At 32.9% G+C, this 18,228-nt stretch overlaps 1 protein-coding gene across 2 annotated transcripts in view; it reads right to left on the reverse strand.

Moving 5' to 3' along the window:
• Window positions 1-9,323: 9,323 nt before the first annotated feature.
• Window positions 9,324-18,228, reverse strand: part of KHDRBS2 (KH RNA binding domain containing, signal transduction associated 2) — a 750,586-nt gene continuing 741,681 nt past the window's right edge. For both annotated transcript variants that reach the window (XM_044673646.1, XM_044673645.1), the window contains one exon: window positions 9,324-9,421. In XM_044673646.1, the coding sequence (XP_044529581.1) occupies window positions 9,324-9,421 (98 nt within the window). The remainder of the gene's footprint in view (window positions 9,422-18,228) is intronic.

Here is an 18,228-nt window from a genome sequence, read left to right on the forward strand (position 1 = left end):
TGACTTAAAAAGCCTGAAAAATTGTAAAATTATGGCTTAGGTACAAAAAATAGAAATTGAACTCTACCATGTATCTTTACATCTCCAAATATTAAAAAGCACTCTATCCTGCAGAAGAGTTGAGTGAATCCCTGCTACTTGTGTGTGGACTAATTCTAAGATGTGGGGATCATTACTAATCCCCAGACCACAGGTGGAATTTGGTAGGAATGTGATGATAGGTGATGTGAAATTGTCACAATAATGATTTATCAACATCAGATGTGATTCAGTGTGACTGAACACATTCAATTTTAATAAATTGAAGTTAAGAATGCCTTCCTTTTTAATAATCAGGTTGCCCAGTTTTAGGATCCAAGATCAGAAACAGAATCATCTATATGATATACCTCTGACCTTATAAACTGGCATGGAAAGTTGCCTATAACAAATTCTGTTTCAAATAAGTTAATTAAGCATTTATCATTCTGTGGGTCATTCATTTACTAATGGCTCAATATCCTGTTTTGTTGAAAATTAGAAAGCTTTAACATCATTTAATATTAACTGAAACATGAGTTGCAAACAAGTGCTAGGGAATTTAATAAGATGGAATATTTTTACATGTGTATTTAAAAACATTTCTCAGTATGTCAAATAATATAACTCCCAATCTAGCTTTCTGCATAGTGCCTTATACCTGTTAGACATTCACAAAATCTCCTTTGAGTGAACTTAATGAAATAATTGTGAAACCTCAAATTTTTGTGGAGAATATCAGATATCATTCTAAAGATTTGAAACTATAGAACCAGCCTCAGTATAGAACACTGAAAATAATGTTTACATTTTTTTAAGACTTGTCAGCCTTTGTGAGACATCTATATACTTAAATAGCCTCTTTTCTGGGAAAATAAAGTAGCAATCAGCGCTCATTAAGAAAACAAGTGTTTGGGGAAGCTGAATGGCTTGGTGGATTGGGAGCCAAGCCTGGAGATGGGAGGTCCTGGGCTTGAATGTGACCAGCTGTGTGGCCTGGGCAGGTCATTTTATCCCCATTTGCCTAGCTCTTGCTGCTCTTCTGCCTTGGAACCAATACTCAGTTTTAAAAAAAATGGTAATAATGATAACAGCTAACATTTAAAAAAAGAAAGAAATTGTTTCTATGCTTAGAGAGGTGATTATAAAGAGGCATTTACTGAGCATTTTCTATATGCCAGATATTATATCAAAGAGCTTATATTCTATTGGGGAAGATAATTTTCACATATATAAATATATTAAGAAGTTTTGTTCTACCTGTCTTTCATTAGATTACATCTATGTTCTTGTGTTCCATTCTGGAACTGGAACATTTTAGGAATAATATTGATAAATTGAAAAAGATCTAAAGGAAGATGACCAGGGTTTGGATTGACTATAAAATGAATGCATTGAAGGAAGTGGTGATATTTAGTCTGGAGAAGGGAAAATTGAGTGGGATGGAGTTGATTGCTTTAAGTATGTACAAGGGCTATCATATGCAAAAATGATTAAATATTTTTCTGCTTAACTTGAGAAAACAAATGTAGAATTAATTTGTCAATGTTGCAACGAGGTCATTTAAAGTACATATAAAGCAGAAGGAAAAACAACACCAAAAACATTCTGTGATTTAGAACTCTCTCAAAGTGTTGGAAAGGGCTTCTGGAGTTAGAGAAGTTGATTATGGGTAACAAAGTGGCATGTGGGATAGAATACTGACCCAGGAATCAGGAAGACTTAAGTTCAAATTTTGCCTCTTGGACAGGTTACTTAAACTCTCTTAGCCCAAGTTTCATTATCCATAAAATGAGGATAACAATATACACATTCAAAGGTTGTTCTCAGGATCACGCAATGTGCACTGTAATCCTTAAAGTTATGAAATTATCATTATTATATCATTGTAGAAGGGATGCTTATTCAGGAACTGAACTTAAAATAGTTGACCTCTAATGTCCCTGACAATTCTGAGACTTTATGGAATGGATATTCTGAGGAATTATAATCAATATTTACGATTTGTCTACATATTCTACATGACTATATATGCCAAAAACAATTTTTTTTCATGAAAACCTATGGGACCATTATATAGCCATAATGAAATGACACTATTTTTATTTACTTTCTTGAATCTGAACTTTCATCAATGTGGCTATTTCCCCAGCCAACATATATCAAAAGTCCTATGAAAACCAGTTGATTGACTTGGATAGTTCCGGCAAAAAAATATCATTGCTCCATGGCCAGCATGACAATGAGTCTTTCCCAGCTTGGTTGATCTCATTCTTCAACTATAGTCATGATATATATTACCGGCTCTCTATTGATTCTCTTTTCTGTTTGATAGGATCTACCCAATCTTGTGATCTCCTGGAATAGCCTTAGAAAACTCTAGATAACCTCCATGTCATAATGAAGCAATACTTTAGTGGAGTACAAGTGAGCACAATTATTGAATTGTTTGATTCTGTTGGTAGTTTTTGTGTGGGTGCCTCTACGTTTTATACCTAGTTTACAATAGGTATTATGATGCCAGTTCAAGTTGTCAAGTTAACAAACATTTATTAAGCACTTATTAAAGTGACAAACATTGTACTAATGATACAAAGTAAAAATTAAAAAAAAAATTTCTGCTCTCTAGGAGCTTACAGTCTAATGGAGGAGACCATATGCAAACAATTAATTACGAACAAGATAATAGAAGATAAATTATAGACAATCTCAATTAAGAAAACACTTGAATTATAAAAAAAAAACTTCAAAAAGTCTTTTCTTACAGTAGATAAAATTTTTGCTGAAATTTTAAGGAAGCCAGGAAAGTGAGGAGGTGGAGATGGAGAGGGAGAAAGGGATAAAGACATGCATTTTATATAAAACATTGAACATGTAGAAAAGAGTCAAATACTTTTGTATTTAAAATGCTTATAATTCATATGCTATATGACTTCCACTGAAAAGCTTTTTGAAGTATATTGGATTTTTATATTAAAGATAAAAATATGAGGAAGATTTTGCGTGGCTATATTTCAAAGGAAAAGATAAAAGAATTAAAAAATCTAAAGTTAGAGAGGTATAACAACAGACAGCCTAATGGTTAATTTTTCAAATAAACTATTCTAGTAGATAAAAGTTGAGAAACTTCTCACAAGCACTTTGAAAAAAACATATTTTTCAATTCTTGCATGTTTCTTGTATGGTACTTGATTCTGATCTACAAAATCAAATTAATTAGCTATATGACAATATATTTTAAAATATGGCAGGCAGCTGGGTAGCTCAGTGGAGTGAGAGTCAGGCCTAGAGACAGGAGGTCCTAGGTTCAAACCCGGCCTCAGCCACTTCCCAGCTGTGTGACCCTAGGCAGGTCACTTGACCCCCATTGCCCACCCTTACCACTCTTCCACCTATGAGACAATACGCCGAAGTACAAGGGTTTAAAAAAATATGTATGCATTTCTCTAATGCAATAAATAAATATTTATTAAGCATCAACTGTGTGCCAGAAACTGTGTTAGGCACTGGAGATATAAGTAGAAATAGTGAAATAATCCTTATTTTCAAAGAGGTTTTATCTTAGCCAGAAAGTATCTACCTACTTTCTAATATGTCCAATATTTCAAGCCTTTTTATTTTGTCTTATCATAAAAAAAACAACTGGATGTCTAATGAGGATGGCAGGCCAGTCTTATAGTGTTAAGAAATGGAAGGTAATTCAAGTAAACAGATCCCTTTGATGAGTTGTCATAAATGAATGATAAGATGGTTCCTTTAATAGGTGATTTACATATCCAGTGAGAATACATTGCATTTTGAGAAGGAATGGCCTTTCTAATTATGAAAAAACATTTTAATCTCTTGTATGTATGTTTTTTTCCAAAAATCATTTTCTTTCCCTTAATTGTTCAGCCCCCAAACCTTCTTTCCAAAATACATCCATTAAAAAGATTTTTCCCTTTCATATTTTGAGTTGTGGGAAATGATTCAGTCATGTATTGAAGTGCTATGAAATATTACCCTACATGACACTATCTAAATTTACATATTTCTGGGCAATTTAGCTTGTAGTACTGTAACAAGATAGGATGTATATAATCTGATAAATATGCAGCTGTTTTAGACAGCACTTTAGACTCTAACATTGACTTTGTAGAATGAAGAGAATATGTGATGTTTGGTGCATTTAAAATGTGATGAAACTGAAATTACTTTGTAGTTTGACAAAATCTTAGAGGATATAGAATATTTGAGACTTTCAACACCATATTTTATATTGTAAGTAAAAGAAAGAAAGAACCTAAAGCATTTTAAAGGATACATTCCAAAATATATCATTTACTTACAATATACATTTGTCTCCTTCATTCATATCTTCATCTATTTCTTTATCATTTATTAAGTCCTTGCTATGTGCATAGCATCCTGCCAGATTTTAGCCTAGATACAAAGATAACAAAGACAAAGTTCTTGCCCTTAAAGTGTTTGGAGTTTTGACTAAAGTGGGCTGGGGTTAGTGAATTAAAAATATGTAGGCCTAGATCTAGTATGTGAAAAAAATAACTATAATGCAAAATGGATAATGATATAATAAAAGATGTATGGAGACTATCGAAACCCTAAGGAAGAAAATCACATTTTCAACTTATTTAATAAGTTCAGATTGAAGATATATAAGGTGCTATGGTAATATATATTGGAATAGATTATCTGTCCTTCTAAAATGATTATATATAACGGTATCTGCTTATGTGTATTCTCCTACTAGAAAAATGTAAGCTTCTAGAGAGCAGAGAATATTTCTTTTTGCCTTTGATTTTAAGATACCTTGCATAGAGCCCTCCACATAGTAGGTGTTTAATAAACATCTTTTGGATTGAATTAGAATGGATCTGAAAAGATAATTTGAGGGGCTAAAAATGTCTCATTATCTCTAGATGAGCCAATTAAAACAAATGATAACAATTTTATTGGTTATATTTTAACAGGAATGATGACTTGAGTTTTTCACATTATTTTGGCATCTTCTCGGGGGAATGTAGTAAGTTCTATCATTGTTTCAAATAATATTCTTTTTGCATCCATAAGCGTGCCATTCAAATTCATCTATAGAAATATTAGCTTTACATCAATAAATATTTTAATAAAAATAGCTCACAGGTATATCACATTTACAATTTAGATTTCCTTAATATTATCATCTGAGGTAAGTTCTGAAATCATTTTTGTTCATTTTTTTACAGATGAGGAAACTAAATTTTAGAAAGCTGGAGTCACTTATCTAAGCTCCTACTGCTATTAAAATAGTATAATCAGAACTGAAACCCAGGTTTCTTGCCTGAAGATCCCAATAACTTCACTACCTTTACATAGTAAGAAAAAGGTGTATTTTATGAGATTTTATTTGATATTTTATATATATGTATATATAAATACATATACATATTTATGCATATATACTCTTGCAGTCTAAATCTTTGGTACTAGAGAATAATGAACAATTTTATCAGCAATAGACATTTAATTTCCTGTCCTTGGTAATAAGTAATCCTAATTCACTTCAGATATGATTTAATTTAAAGTGCATTTTAATAACAATAAAGAGCCCTCTCAAAAGGTATAGTGTGGGAGAGACAATAGGGAAGAGTGAAAAGGGAAGAAAAGAAAGAAAGAAGAGAAACAGTGAGAGAGAGAGGACACACACATAGAGAAATATATAAAGAGGAACAGACAGAGATAGTGATAGAGACAAAAAGAAAAAGATAGTGAGAGACAGAGTTGACCTCAATCAGAAAGACATCTCTGTTTAAAGACAGTCTCATATACATGTATGACCCTGGGCAAATGACTTAACTTATTAATACCTAGATCACACCAGATACTGAGTCAGAAAAGGAATTTATCTCTTCAAAACAAAATTGTAATCATCTTTGTTCTTTATATCTTTCGCTCTTTTCCAGAATGTCCTACAGCCATCCTCATCCTCTGTTCAGTTTCACAAGATATTTTCTGATTCTTTTTCCTTAGGGATAGGCAGGAATCAAAAGGCTGATTCCTCTTCTTTTGGCTATATTGTTCTCTTTCATGAAGTCCAGTCCCATATCTAAAGAATGATCAGAGGACTGGTGAATAAGAGTAATAGGTAGGAAAATCTGTTGATGGTTTAAGTAAATAAATGTTTCTGATAAGATGATTATTTTTGAAACTACATTAGCTTTTATATCTTAACTAGAGAGGTGGATTTTAAAAATAATTTAATTTATCTTTTTACTAAATGAATGATGAGTACTTCCTTTGATTCGGGAGCTCTTTTGTACTAACAGAAATGACTTTTTGAAATTAAATCAATTTCAAATGCTAATTTTAGCAAGCTGGAAGTGTCTGAAAAAGTTTATTATATGAAAAGACAAATTCTTTTTTCTTTTTTTTTCAACTTGTAAACAATTACAGAGGGTCAGAAAATGAAAGTTTCTCAGAAATTCAAAAGGGGAATCCATTTTTATTTTTACCTGGTTATTTAGTAACTCCCTTGGTGGAAAACCTTATATCAGCAATAAATGGTATATAGCTAAAGGCAATGGTGAAATTATTGATGAAAATTAAGAAAATGGTTTACAATTGAAGATTTTACCATACTGGATATGGAGCTAATTTTTTTAAATGAAAAGATCAACCTAGTCATTACATTGTAAGCAACTATTATCATTTCTTTATCATAGGATCCTAAATCTTGAGTTGGAAGGGACCTGGAAGGCCTGATTTGTTCACTTCCCTCATTTTTAAAGATGAGGAAACACAGACCCTGAAAAGCATTTAGTAGACAAAGTTTGGAATAAGAAATGGAACACAGAGTCTCTACTCCAGAAACAATATTCCTTCCATGACTTTTCCCAACATTAAACATCAAGCTTTAGTATTAGCCTATCCTCACCAAAATGAAAATTCATAGTGTAATTCATAGCCCAACACGAATCAGATATTAAAAAGCATTGACTTTGAGTATGAAATTTTTATTGCAGAAAATCGTTCGCAGTAAATATTAAACTTCATTAGCATCAAGTATTTTGAAAAAAACAAAACAACTGACTTTAAGGATATATAAAATAGCTTCTTCTTTGGTAGCAAATCTCAGCTCTACCAGGGTCAAGGCAAGAAGCTTATAATGTACACAATTTCTGCCATATCTAGCTGTGACACTTGCCAAGAAAGACATATTTTAAAGTAGAAGTGGGGAAAAATGCTTACCTGGACACTTCCTAACACATCACATCTGCTGCTCACTTATGTGCCCTTTGCTTGTAGAAACCTGGAACAGTGAAACAGAATAAAAAGTGAATGTAACCCAACCATATTCAACTTAAGCCAATATTACCAAAATTCAGTTTCAGATGACAGGACACGCTTCATAAAGCTATTAGCATGCAACTCCAGCTGCAAGAGATTTTCGTTCACAAACTGAACAGCAATATGTCTATGCTTTACTCGCATCAAAAAAGTAAACCAATCACATTGACAAAAAGCCACTGTAAACAAAAAAACTGTATTTTAAAAGATTAACAGTTTTGGCATCCATCCCTACCATCAAGTCTTTCACTTTTTTTTTCTCCATCAAAATTTAGGTTATATATTTGATGTTAGCAAGAGTTGCATTACTATTATTGCTAATTTTAGTTCTGTTTATTACGTTGAGGGTTATATATTGTAAAATAATTTTGGTGCCTCTAGTTAATGTTAATTAGTTGTTTTAATAACCTATAAACCTATTTGTTATATTTTTGTAGGTTTACTTTTTTAACTATCAGTAACTTAATAACTGAGAATATTTAACATTACTGTTGCATACTCAAAATTACAGCGTTACTATTAGTGTTACCTGTTTAACGTTTAGTCATCCTTTGAGTCCTGCGACATATTTCCTTAATAATCATCAGCCATCAAGTCTGATAGTCTCAAAAGAAATATCAGCCCTCTAAACTGCCTTCAAGGGCGGTGATATTTAGCACTGAAAATTACAAATAAAGTTTTTGAGGTTGAATAGCAACAACTGGCCAGTGACACTGATGATTTGTTTGTCAAAACAAGTTATTAGAAACTACGCAAATGCCATCAACACACTCCTCGGAGTGAAAACAAGAACGTGAATCTATGCAATGCTTACATGTTGAATGGGATATTTAATGTGTGGGGAAACTCAAAGGTTGAAGAACTAGGCATTTAGACAGTGGTAAGTGGTAATCTTACCTCTTTTTACTCCATTACATTCTCACGTGAGACATGCTAATACAAACAAGTCAATCAGAGTTTGTGTTTAGCAAGATAAAGCTTAGAGGATAGTTTAAAATCCATTTATTATTCTAAATCCAGTTTTTCCATTAACATGTTATACATTAGTGTTTACTAACCATGATTCATGTAACAGTTTAGTTTGTTAACTTTTAAATTATTTAACAACCAGAAGTTATTAATACAATTTTTAAAGGCTTACACAAAATTCTTAAAACAGACTTGGGTTCATTTTTGTAATTTTAAATAGAAAACATTTTAGGCATCTCTTGAAGAAGAAATAAAGCAGGCATTTAAAGCTAGAAAACAAGTAATTCCAAATTTAGTTTGTTACAAAAGGTTTCAGCTTTATTGACAAATTATGGCAAACATATTTGACAAAATTGTGGTTTCCTATTTAGAGAAGCTTACACATGGAACTTTATGTGGTTTTTTCTTTTTTAACAAATACAGGTTAAAACACTGAACAAATTCAGTTAGCTACATACATACAGTAGCTGCTTGTTTTCAACCCCATTAAAACAGCATTTAAAATTAAATTTACAAACTGAATATCGAACATCTTCATCTAACTAACATATATTAAAAGACAGGTTAAAACAGCTTATCTACATCTTGATTATCATCTAGTTCAAAAATCATATTACAATCTTTTAGCAACCCTAAACAAAGCTCAACCTCAGCTAGTTGGTAGAAACTCAAGATCTGTTAACAGCTTCATGCTTTTTTTTTTCTTTTAATTAAAAAGAAAATGAAATAAAATACACACAACAATGAAAAACAACCAAGAGTATATCATCCTACTGAATGGTTTATAGACGATGCTTGCCAAAGTCTTTTAAGTCCGTGTTATAAAATAATACTAATGTCAAGGTCACGCCAACAGTATAGGAAGAAATACACAAGAAGTACAGGGGATAATCATGAGCAGTAATCCCTAGGATAGAAAAGAAATGGACTATTACTTGTCTTGTTGCTGTTTATGTGGAGACCACAGGCTATTAATTGTCTTTGAGGTGAGTCACAGATGAGGAAGACCTTCAATATCTACCATAGGGGTGTTCCCTGTATCCCCCTCTGGCTGCCCTTGGTGGTGGTGCCTTTAGGCTGGAACGGGTTGGGGCCCATTCTTCTTGTGCTACAAATAAAAGAAAGACAGTAAAATGCATGTAATATTTTTCATTTTCAATAATGGAACAGTAGACATAGTACCTGGCCAAAAGGAAAAAAAAATATTAATGAACACTCTGAAAGTGTAAAGCTACTGATCTTGAGCAATGGACAGACGGTAAGATTATAGAGCATTTCCAAGTGGCACACTTTGAAATACGCCAGTCGAATGAGCCACTTAGAAGGAAATTATTTTGAATGGAGAAAAGGTTAGTGGTTGGAAGGCTATGTTTTTATTAACTGCATAAAAAAATCTGTTATCTTCAAAAGTGTACATGTCTATGTATGTGGGGAATGGTGGGGAGGTGGATGGATAGCCAAGGGAATCATTACAATGGACTACTCCATTTTGGCATTCTAATTAAGATTTTTTACATGGTCTAAGAACTGAAGGATTCTAGAATTGAAAGAGTAGCAGAGTCTGAAGCTTGAGTAATTCTAAGTAATCAGATTGTTGAGTGATAGAAGACTCTGTCTTTCTGTCTCTGTCTCTCCAGTGTGTCTACTTCAGAGAGGCATCACATGTTGTAATGAATAGAGAATCGACTTTTCAGTAAAGAAATCCCAAATTCCAGGCCTACCTCTGACAAATATTGTCTTTAGGACTCTGGGTAGTTAATCTTCCCATGCATTGAGCAAGTCAGAAACTATGGCATAGGTCATTGATCTACATTAATCTACATTAATAAAGGGAATTTCTTGACAGAAGCTTCCTATAGCAATGATACCAGAAATCCAATTTTTAAAAAATGTTACTAAATATAAAATCATGGAAGATTAAAAATTGATTAATATTTATAAGGCAACTTCCCAGCAAACTCAAAATTTCAGAATATAGTCCAGATTGAGGTAGTGATTTTGAATCTAGAGAACTTAAAGTCAAATCCTAACTCTGCTATTTATTGTCTCTTGAACTTCTTGAATCTCAGTTACCTCAGTTGTAAAGCAGTGGGGAAGTATCTTACTTGATTGCTTACAATATCCTTTGCAACCCTAAATCTATGACTGATCAGATGGCCACTAAGGTCCCATTCAGTTCTAGACATTTGATTCTTTGATGATAAATAACAAATAATGAGAGTAGTGAGAAAACAAAAACCTGCTGCAAAGCCCCAACTTTTCCTTGTATACAAGAAGGTTAGTTTACCCTTAAGAAGGAATGTTCTTGTTGTTTATGTATTTTCCAGTCATTTGAAGGCAATATTTTGAATTTGTTTTCCTCATTTCTGGGTACTTATCCACTGTTTTACTCTAGAAGGGATGAGGGGTGGGTGGAGAGATAGGTAACTGATCTCTCAAAGATATGCCTGATGAGTTCAAGATTTGGTATGTCCAGCTAAGCTGAGAAAATTTTGAGTAAAGGTTTTGTAATGAACTATGTGAGTTATCTAAGAACCAAAGTTTGACCAATTGGGGAAACTATTCTGGGAACAATAATTCCTGAAGATCATCTATTCAGATTTAGAGAGTTTGTAAATTACACCAGAGGAGGGACTACTAGTATGGAAGAAACTGAAAATCATCAGTTTTGAAGTATCCCTCTACTCTATTTAATAAGATAGGAAGATTCAGAATGCACTTTGAGAAATATTTCCATAAAATAATTAAGATTTTAAATGATTTTATACACAAAATGGCAGACATATTCAGAATAATTTTTAAGAATGGTGCACAAATTGATTTGTATTGTAACTGGAAAGTCAGGATGCCTTTCTTAGTTCTACTTGTTATTTGAAGTGATATGAAAAGAAAGGAGAAGGGGGAAATAAAAAGAAGATAAGAAATGTTACAATGAATTGGAATAATTGTCCATTGAGCTCAAAATCTTATCTTTGAAATCAAAGTTCACATGGCCTTCGTAGGTTAATATAACAGTCATTTTCTATGCTGTTGTTTTCACAGGACAAGAGTGATTTTACTCTTACACAGAAAGTATAAGATAATTTGGGAACAATGAATATACTCCAGTAATATACTTTAAAAAAAATTTTTTTTAAACCCTTACCTTCAGTCTTGGAGTCAATACTGTGTATTGGCTCCAAGGCAGAAGAGTGGTAAGGGTAGGCAATGGGGGTCAAGTGACTTGCCCAGGGTCACACAGCTGGGAAGTGACTGAGGCCAGATTTGAACCCAGGATCTCCCATTTCTAGGCCTGGCTCTCAATCCACTGAGCTACCCAGCTGCCCCCTCCAGTAATATACTTTTTTGTAACTATGGGGCAGGAACAGGTAACTCTGGCAATCAAGAAACAGTATATATTGAATAAAAATAATTCAACTAGAGCCTTATGTGATTTTCAATAAAGATAGTAGTTGTAGGAAGTTCAACTTTGAATCCTCAGTGAGGGGTTAATTAGTAAAGTATGAAAATGCTCACATGATGAAATGGTCTCATAGAATGCATGACACAGAAGACACTGAACTGATAACTCTCACATTTCAGGGAATATTTGGTGTGGGGACAGCTCCAGAATTTAGTGACTATTAATAGGAACAATCTGGGTCAAATTGCTTGCTTTCTCAGGAAGTAGGGAAGAGAGGAAGTAAGAAATTTTGGAACTCAAAATTTTTAAATGCATTTTACAAATGTTTTTATGTGTGACTGAAAAAAAGAAAAAATATATTTTTAAAAAGAAAAATCTGGGTGTTTCTAGTGAATCTATTCTATATCTACTCTAAGTTTGTTTACAATAAGAAGAACATTTGATGGAGATAGGTCAATTCTGAGCCTTCATGAAGAAATGTTTCTGAGGTAGAAGAGAAGGACCTATACGATCATATAAATTGACAGTGTATGATTTTTCTATAGGAAAGCCAATCTGGGGTACATAAAATGGGATTTCTGGGATTATCATGGTGTTCTCAGAGACTCTAAAACTACTTCTAGGTCATGTAAAGGCTGGTTGTTCACTTTTAGTCAGCAATAAATGCCAGCAAGTCGTAGTTACAGTAAAGCAACTTGTGGCATTTTGGAAAATGGGATAGGAACCAAGAAAGTTGGAGGTCTCACTAGCTAGACTTTCAGCAAGCATACTCATTTTATTAAGGAGAAAAGTGAAGGAGAAAGAGAGGTTTGAAGTGAATTGCCCAAAGTCAAAGTCCTTTGACCAATGAGTAATAGTCCTTGGGTTGCAGCCCAGCTCTGCCAACTCAAAAGTCTGATGTTTATTTCACTGTACCATATATTATATCTTGTAATAAATAGGAAATGGGAGTTAAAGAGGTGAGTGGGGAAATCAAAGATGTGAAATATTTTTTGGCTTCTGAATAAGGAGAAAATGATTTTGTGCCACTGATTCTTAATCTATTTGTGTCATGGATGCTTTGGCAGTTACCTAAAGTCTCTGGACCCCTTCTCACAAAAATGTTTTAAAGTTAATGAAGGAAATGCTACATTTCAGTTAGTGGTTGGTGAAAATAATGGTCTACTTTCCCCCTTCAAGTTTATGGATCTACTGAAATTTCCACATAAACTCCAAGGTTAAGAACCTCTGTTTTCAGATATAGACCATACCATAGGTAAAGGAAACCCAAGAGCTATTATCTTCAGGTTATTTGACTTTTTGAAAATTGAGAACATGCTAAAAAGGCAATGGCATTCATTCATCATTCAACAGATATTTATCAAGTAGCTATTGTAGGCTTCTTCTCTTATCCATTCTCCCACTTTGGGTATTTTGTACCTTTAAATATATACCCTTTCATGTCTTTCAGTTTTTTTTTTAAGATACCTGCCTTTATTTGAATACCAGATATTGTCAACTAGCCTATTTAAGTAATCTTTTCAAAATTATATAAATTCAACTTCTTTTAGAATGGATGTTATTAAACAAATGGCAGCAACAGTTGGTGCTAATACAGTGCTTTAACGTTTGTAAAGTGGTTTTAAAAAAATCTCATTTTGTGCTCCAAATGATAGGGGATAGAAGTTATTATTATCTTCATTTTGTATATGACAAAATAATTGCAGACTGAGGTTAAGTGACTTACAGAGGATCATATATCTAGTAAATTTCTAAGGTTGGATTTGGTCTCAGATCTTCCTGACTCCAGGTCCAGCATTCTATCTATTGCAACACCTCGCTACAGCTATTACTATTGCAACACCTAGCTACAGCTATTATCATAACAGAAATGCAAAAAAAATAAAGTGATACCAAATGCTATTAATTGTAACTTCTGAACTTTCAAATTAGAATTCTAATCTCTACCATATTGTGTTTTATAACCCAGAAATGACTGCACCTATATTAGAAGTTCTACTTCATATTGTGGGTTTATGGAATGTCTGTATATGTATATGTTTATATCCATGTGAAGAAGGTAAATAAAATTTTTCAAATGGAAATGGAGAGGCCAATAAGAAATTATTTCCATCAACTAGTCAAGAATATAATTCTATAAATACATTATTTCTATCAAAGTCTATGACTCCATCTTTAATTTATTTAAAATATCTACTTTCTCCTGTCTTTCTATGCATCCTTCCCCATCTATGTAGGGAGGTAATCTATTTATCTCTTAGCCTGTCTTTAATGTTTATGTTACTCCCTTTCATACTGAATAATATAATCCTTACTGACCTCTTCTGGTTTTTTTTATCATCAGATTACACTGTAAATATTCTCAAATCCACTTTTAAAAAATCTTAGCAAACTATGGGGAGATAGAAACTTTATTTGATCCAGTTCAACCAGTCTGTTTTGGGACTATTTCAAGAAATAGTTATGGTAGATGGCAATATGGGTTTGTTCTTGGGTAGTGTCAGTGGAAATAGAGATCTTTGAATCATAGTTCTAGATTTAAAAGAAAAACTCTCAGAACTAGACCTTTGAACTTCTTGTACTAGATTTCTAGGAGTATGCAAAGATGCAAGGAATATTGGAAAGGAAGCATTTTTATGATTTGGAAAGTGATTCAAAGCCTAAAATGAAAAAAAGGAAAGCATTGAAAGTAATAAAAATGAAGATAAAATGTCTGAAATCTGCAATCCTCTCTTTAAGGGTAAAGGCTGTATCTTTGTGTATCATGTATCTCACAGAGTAACTCATAAAGAGTTGGTATTTAACAATTTTTACTGAATTGAAATAAAATTTAGTTTTGTCATTACATCATGGTCTGATGCATCCTTTTCATGGTTACATTAAAATAAATTGGAATTCAACATTTTTATAATCACTTAGTAACTCAAAATGAATATTTTAAATAGTAAAAACTAGAACTTCATAACTAATCTGTATATGCAATAACTGGTCATTAATTTTTACTCCATTAATTCAAATTATGTGATAATTCACCGGAATTGGGGCTGAACATAAACTTTAAATTGTTCGAGTTAAAAGTGTTTTCTTCCTTCTCTGAAACTCCACATTTTATTTGTACCTCTACTATGAATAAATTAACCAGTTGAACAGCATAAACTTGAAGAAGCAATATTAACCTAACAAAGGAAAACAAATTATGGGTATAGGCTTTGTCACGCATTATTTTTTAATGTGCATTAATGTTATTTCCCGAACTCCTTGATGATTATAAACTTTATTAGATTATAAGTTTTTTGAAGGTAAAAATAGTATGTAACAGCTGAATTCTCAACTTGTACTTATCTACATAATGATAAAAAGTGGTATTGTTAATTATGAATGCTGTTATTTGGAAACATTTTGTAATATTTACAGAATGAATTGGATTGTTTTCATTTTTATTTTCAAATTCATTTTCAAAAGGAAAGCAAATTGGCATGGTGAAAAGGATTCTAGGCTAGAAAACCAAAGCTCTATCTCTGGATCAGCAATTTTCTACCTGGATGACCTTGGGTAAGTCATTTTTCTCTCCTCGAAGCTCAGGTATCTTGGAAAAATGAGAGGGCTTGCATTGATCATGGAGAATTCTTCCACCCCTAAATTTCTATAATTTGTACTTTCAGACTGACCTTTCTCCCAGTTAGTCTGAGTTAGCCAAGTTTTATAGACTTCTGTAAAGTTTGCCTATATAGCACTCTTCTAAGCATTAAGAAACATTCTGATGAAGAGAAGTAAATTACCCAGGTAACTTTTTTAGAGCATTATTTTACTCTGGTGGCCTCAAAGGCTTTCGCATCTCTAAATTCTTCTCTCTCAGCAGAATCAGACCTATTAAGTTGTAGCCATTTCTCAACTTGTTCTCATTCATTCTGTGTGACCAGGCACTCTGGGAGTATTGAGAAATCTGTATGAAAAATCTGAATGCATCTTTGAGGCTACAAAAATGCTGTACTTAGCTTGTCGCTGAGATACTTTAACTATAGAGATTGTTGAGAAATTCTGTAGGGACAAGGGCTAGAGGCCAATTTAAATACAAGATAAAGGAGTCTTTGAATCATATCCTTACTGGAGTAATTTCTAAGTCATTATGTTTAGGGAGAATATATTTCAGAGCTTCCTTCAGACGCTAGCAAATTCTAGGCAAGCATGTCCTGTTTATACTTTATAGAAACATTGAACTCGTCATTTACTTTTCTGGAATCTTCATTAGAATCTCTTCAAGATGAACAAGGAAACAAATGCTTATTAAGTGCCTATTATGTACTGACCTAAGTATTAAGTGCTTTACAAATATTATCTCACTGATCTTTACAACTATGGAAGGTGTTTGCTATTATTAGCCTTATTTCCTACAGAAGAGGAAAGCTGCAAAGGCAGATTTGCCCACATTTGCACAGCTAGTTAGTTTCTGAGGTCAAATTTTAATTCAAATCCCCCTGACTTCGGGGTCAGTAGTTTATCTTCGACTGCATCAGCTAGGAGGAAAACATTGTACAATCATTGATTTAGAGCTGAAAGGGATCTTTGAATTCATCTAGTACCAACCCCTCATTATCTAGATAAGGAAACTGATATCCAGAGAGGTAAAGAGACTTGTTAATGGTCACATAGGTAATACGTATATCTGAGATTTGAACTTGAATCCCCTTTCCTTTTTTTTTCCCTTCATCTCAATTTTAAATAAATCTTTTGCTTGTGCCATGGATAATTTGTTCATTTTACTATTTGTAAACTGTGAATCATTACACAGAATCCACAACAATCAAGAAAAATTCAAACAGATTGTTATTATCTCAACTCACTAGCATCTAGGTTTGTCAATTACCTAGTGCTATTTTAGACCTATTACTTAAAATTCACATAGACTCAACCATTAAGTTTATTTTCTCTAGGATAAGTTTCCTGTATCTATTAAGAGTAGCACTTTATGTAAAAGTAGCTATTCAAAAGTATGGTTGGGGATTGTTTTGTGGCTATTTAACAGCAAAGAGTGTTGAAATATACAGCTTTTATCTATTGCTTTATTTTCGGTACATATTTATCTAAAGGGAGAGCATGTGCTTCAATTGTCCTTCTTCAGAAAACTGTTCAATCTCTTTTACCCCTTGGGCCAGGATCCTAGTTTTGTGTAATAAATAACCATTCCCATTGCACTCAATTAATTAGCTAATTGAAGTAATTAACTATTTTTATTTTGCCATAGTGAATTTGGACTGATTTAATTTCATGTTAATTAGTAATTCTTAGCATTTGTTGGCATAAGGTAAAGAAACAATTTTTGTTTTGCAGTAAAATTTTTAAAACATTCGATGAATTGAATGACACAAAGATAAATATTTAATGTCCCATAAATCATTTTCACATTTATTATGTACTGATAACCATATAGTACAGGGATAGCTCCTTATAGAGAATAAAGTGTTAGCTTTAGAATCAGGAAAAATTGGGTACAGATCCTACCTCTGACACATACATAGGTATGACCCTATGTAAGTCCCTCTCAATGCTCTAAGAACTCTCTAAGGCTAGGAACATTTTAACAGGTAGGGGAAGCTTCTTCACCTGGAACTTTCTATAGTGATGAAATAAAAAGTCCAGCACAAAAAGAAGTAGAGAATCGAAAGGAAAGAGTAATCAATGGAAAACCTACATGCACCATGATCCATTGGTATACATTCAATAGGAAGGTACCTAGAGGAATTTTGGATATAAAAATAGTAGAAGATTTGGGGTAGGGCATGGACCAGAACTTTCTAGAGCAGTGATGGGCAAACTTTTTAAAGAGGGGCCAAAGAAAGGAAATGCTCATCCGTCAGTCTGTTTCTAAGGCAACTCTTTTGAAGTTTCATTGTATCGTATCCTACTCATTGTATTCATCAGATTAGGAATAATGTCATGTAGCTGGATAGAACATTTAAGGGGGCAGCATCTGACCCACTGGCCATAGTTTGCCCATCACTGGTCTAAGAGTGATAGCGCATAGATGGCTTGTGAGCAATATCTCTAGAAAAGCACTCACACTGATGAGATCAAAGATTTATTTGGGAATTAATGAATTACATACTGCTTTTGTCATTTAAAAATGGTGTGTCTCAAGATGTATAGCCTAAAACTGTGCAGCAAGGGAAGAAATATATTTTAAATTATGATTTAAAAAATGGATCTTAGAGGAAGAGGGATGCCCTACTTCATAACACCCACTTTAGGTAACAAATTGCATAAGTTTTTTTTTCAGTAATGAGAGTTTAAAAAAAATTAAAGGCCTGAGAAGCTCTGGTCTCCATTTCTTCAAAGAGATGAAAGTAGAATTTTGGGTCCTCAAAAAGATTGCCAATTATAAATTAATTAACAATAAGTTATGTTCTTCCAACTTTACTTCGGTGCTAGAAGTTTGTAGTTTGATCATATTTTCATATTTTAATTCATTTTTTCCTGGAAAATAAATACTTCTTAATTCTCAGATTCTCAGTTGT

This window comes from Gracilinanus agilis, chromosome 4 (genome assembly GCF_016433145.1).
Source record: "Gracilinanus agilis isolate LMUSP501 chromosome 4, AgileGrace, whole genome shotgun sequence".
Lineage (NCBI taxonomy): Eukaryota > Metazoa > Chordata > Mammalia > Didelphimorphia > Didelphidae > Gracilinanus > Gracilinanus agilis.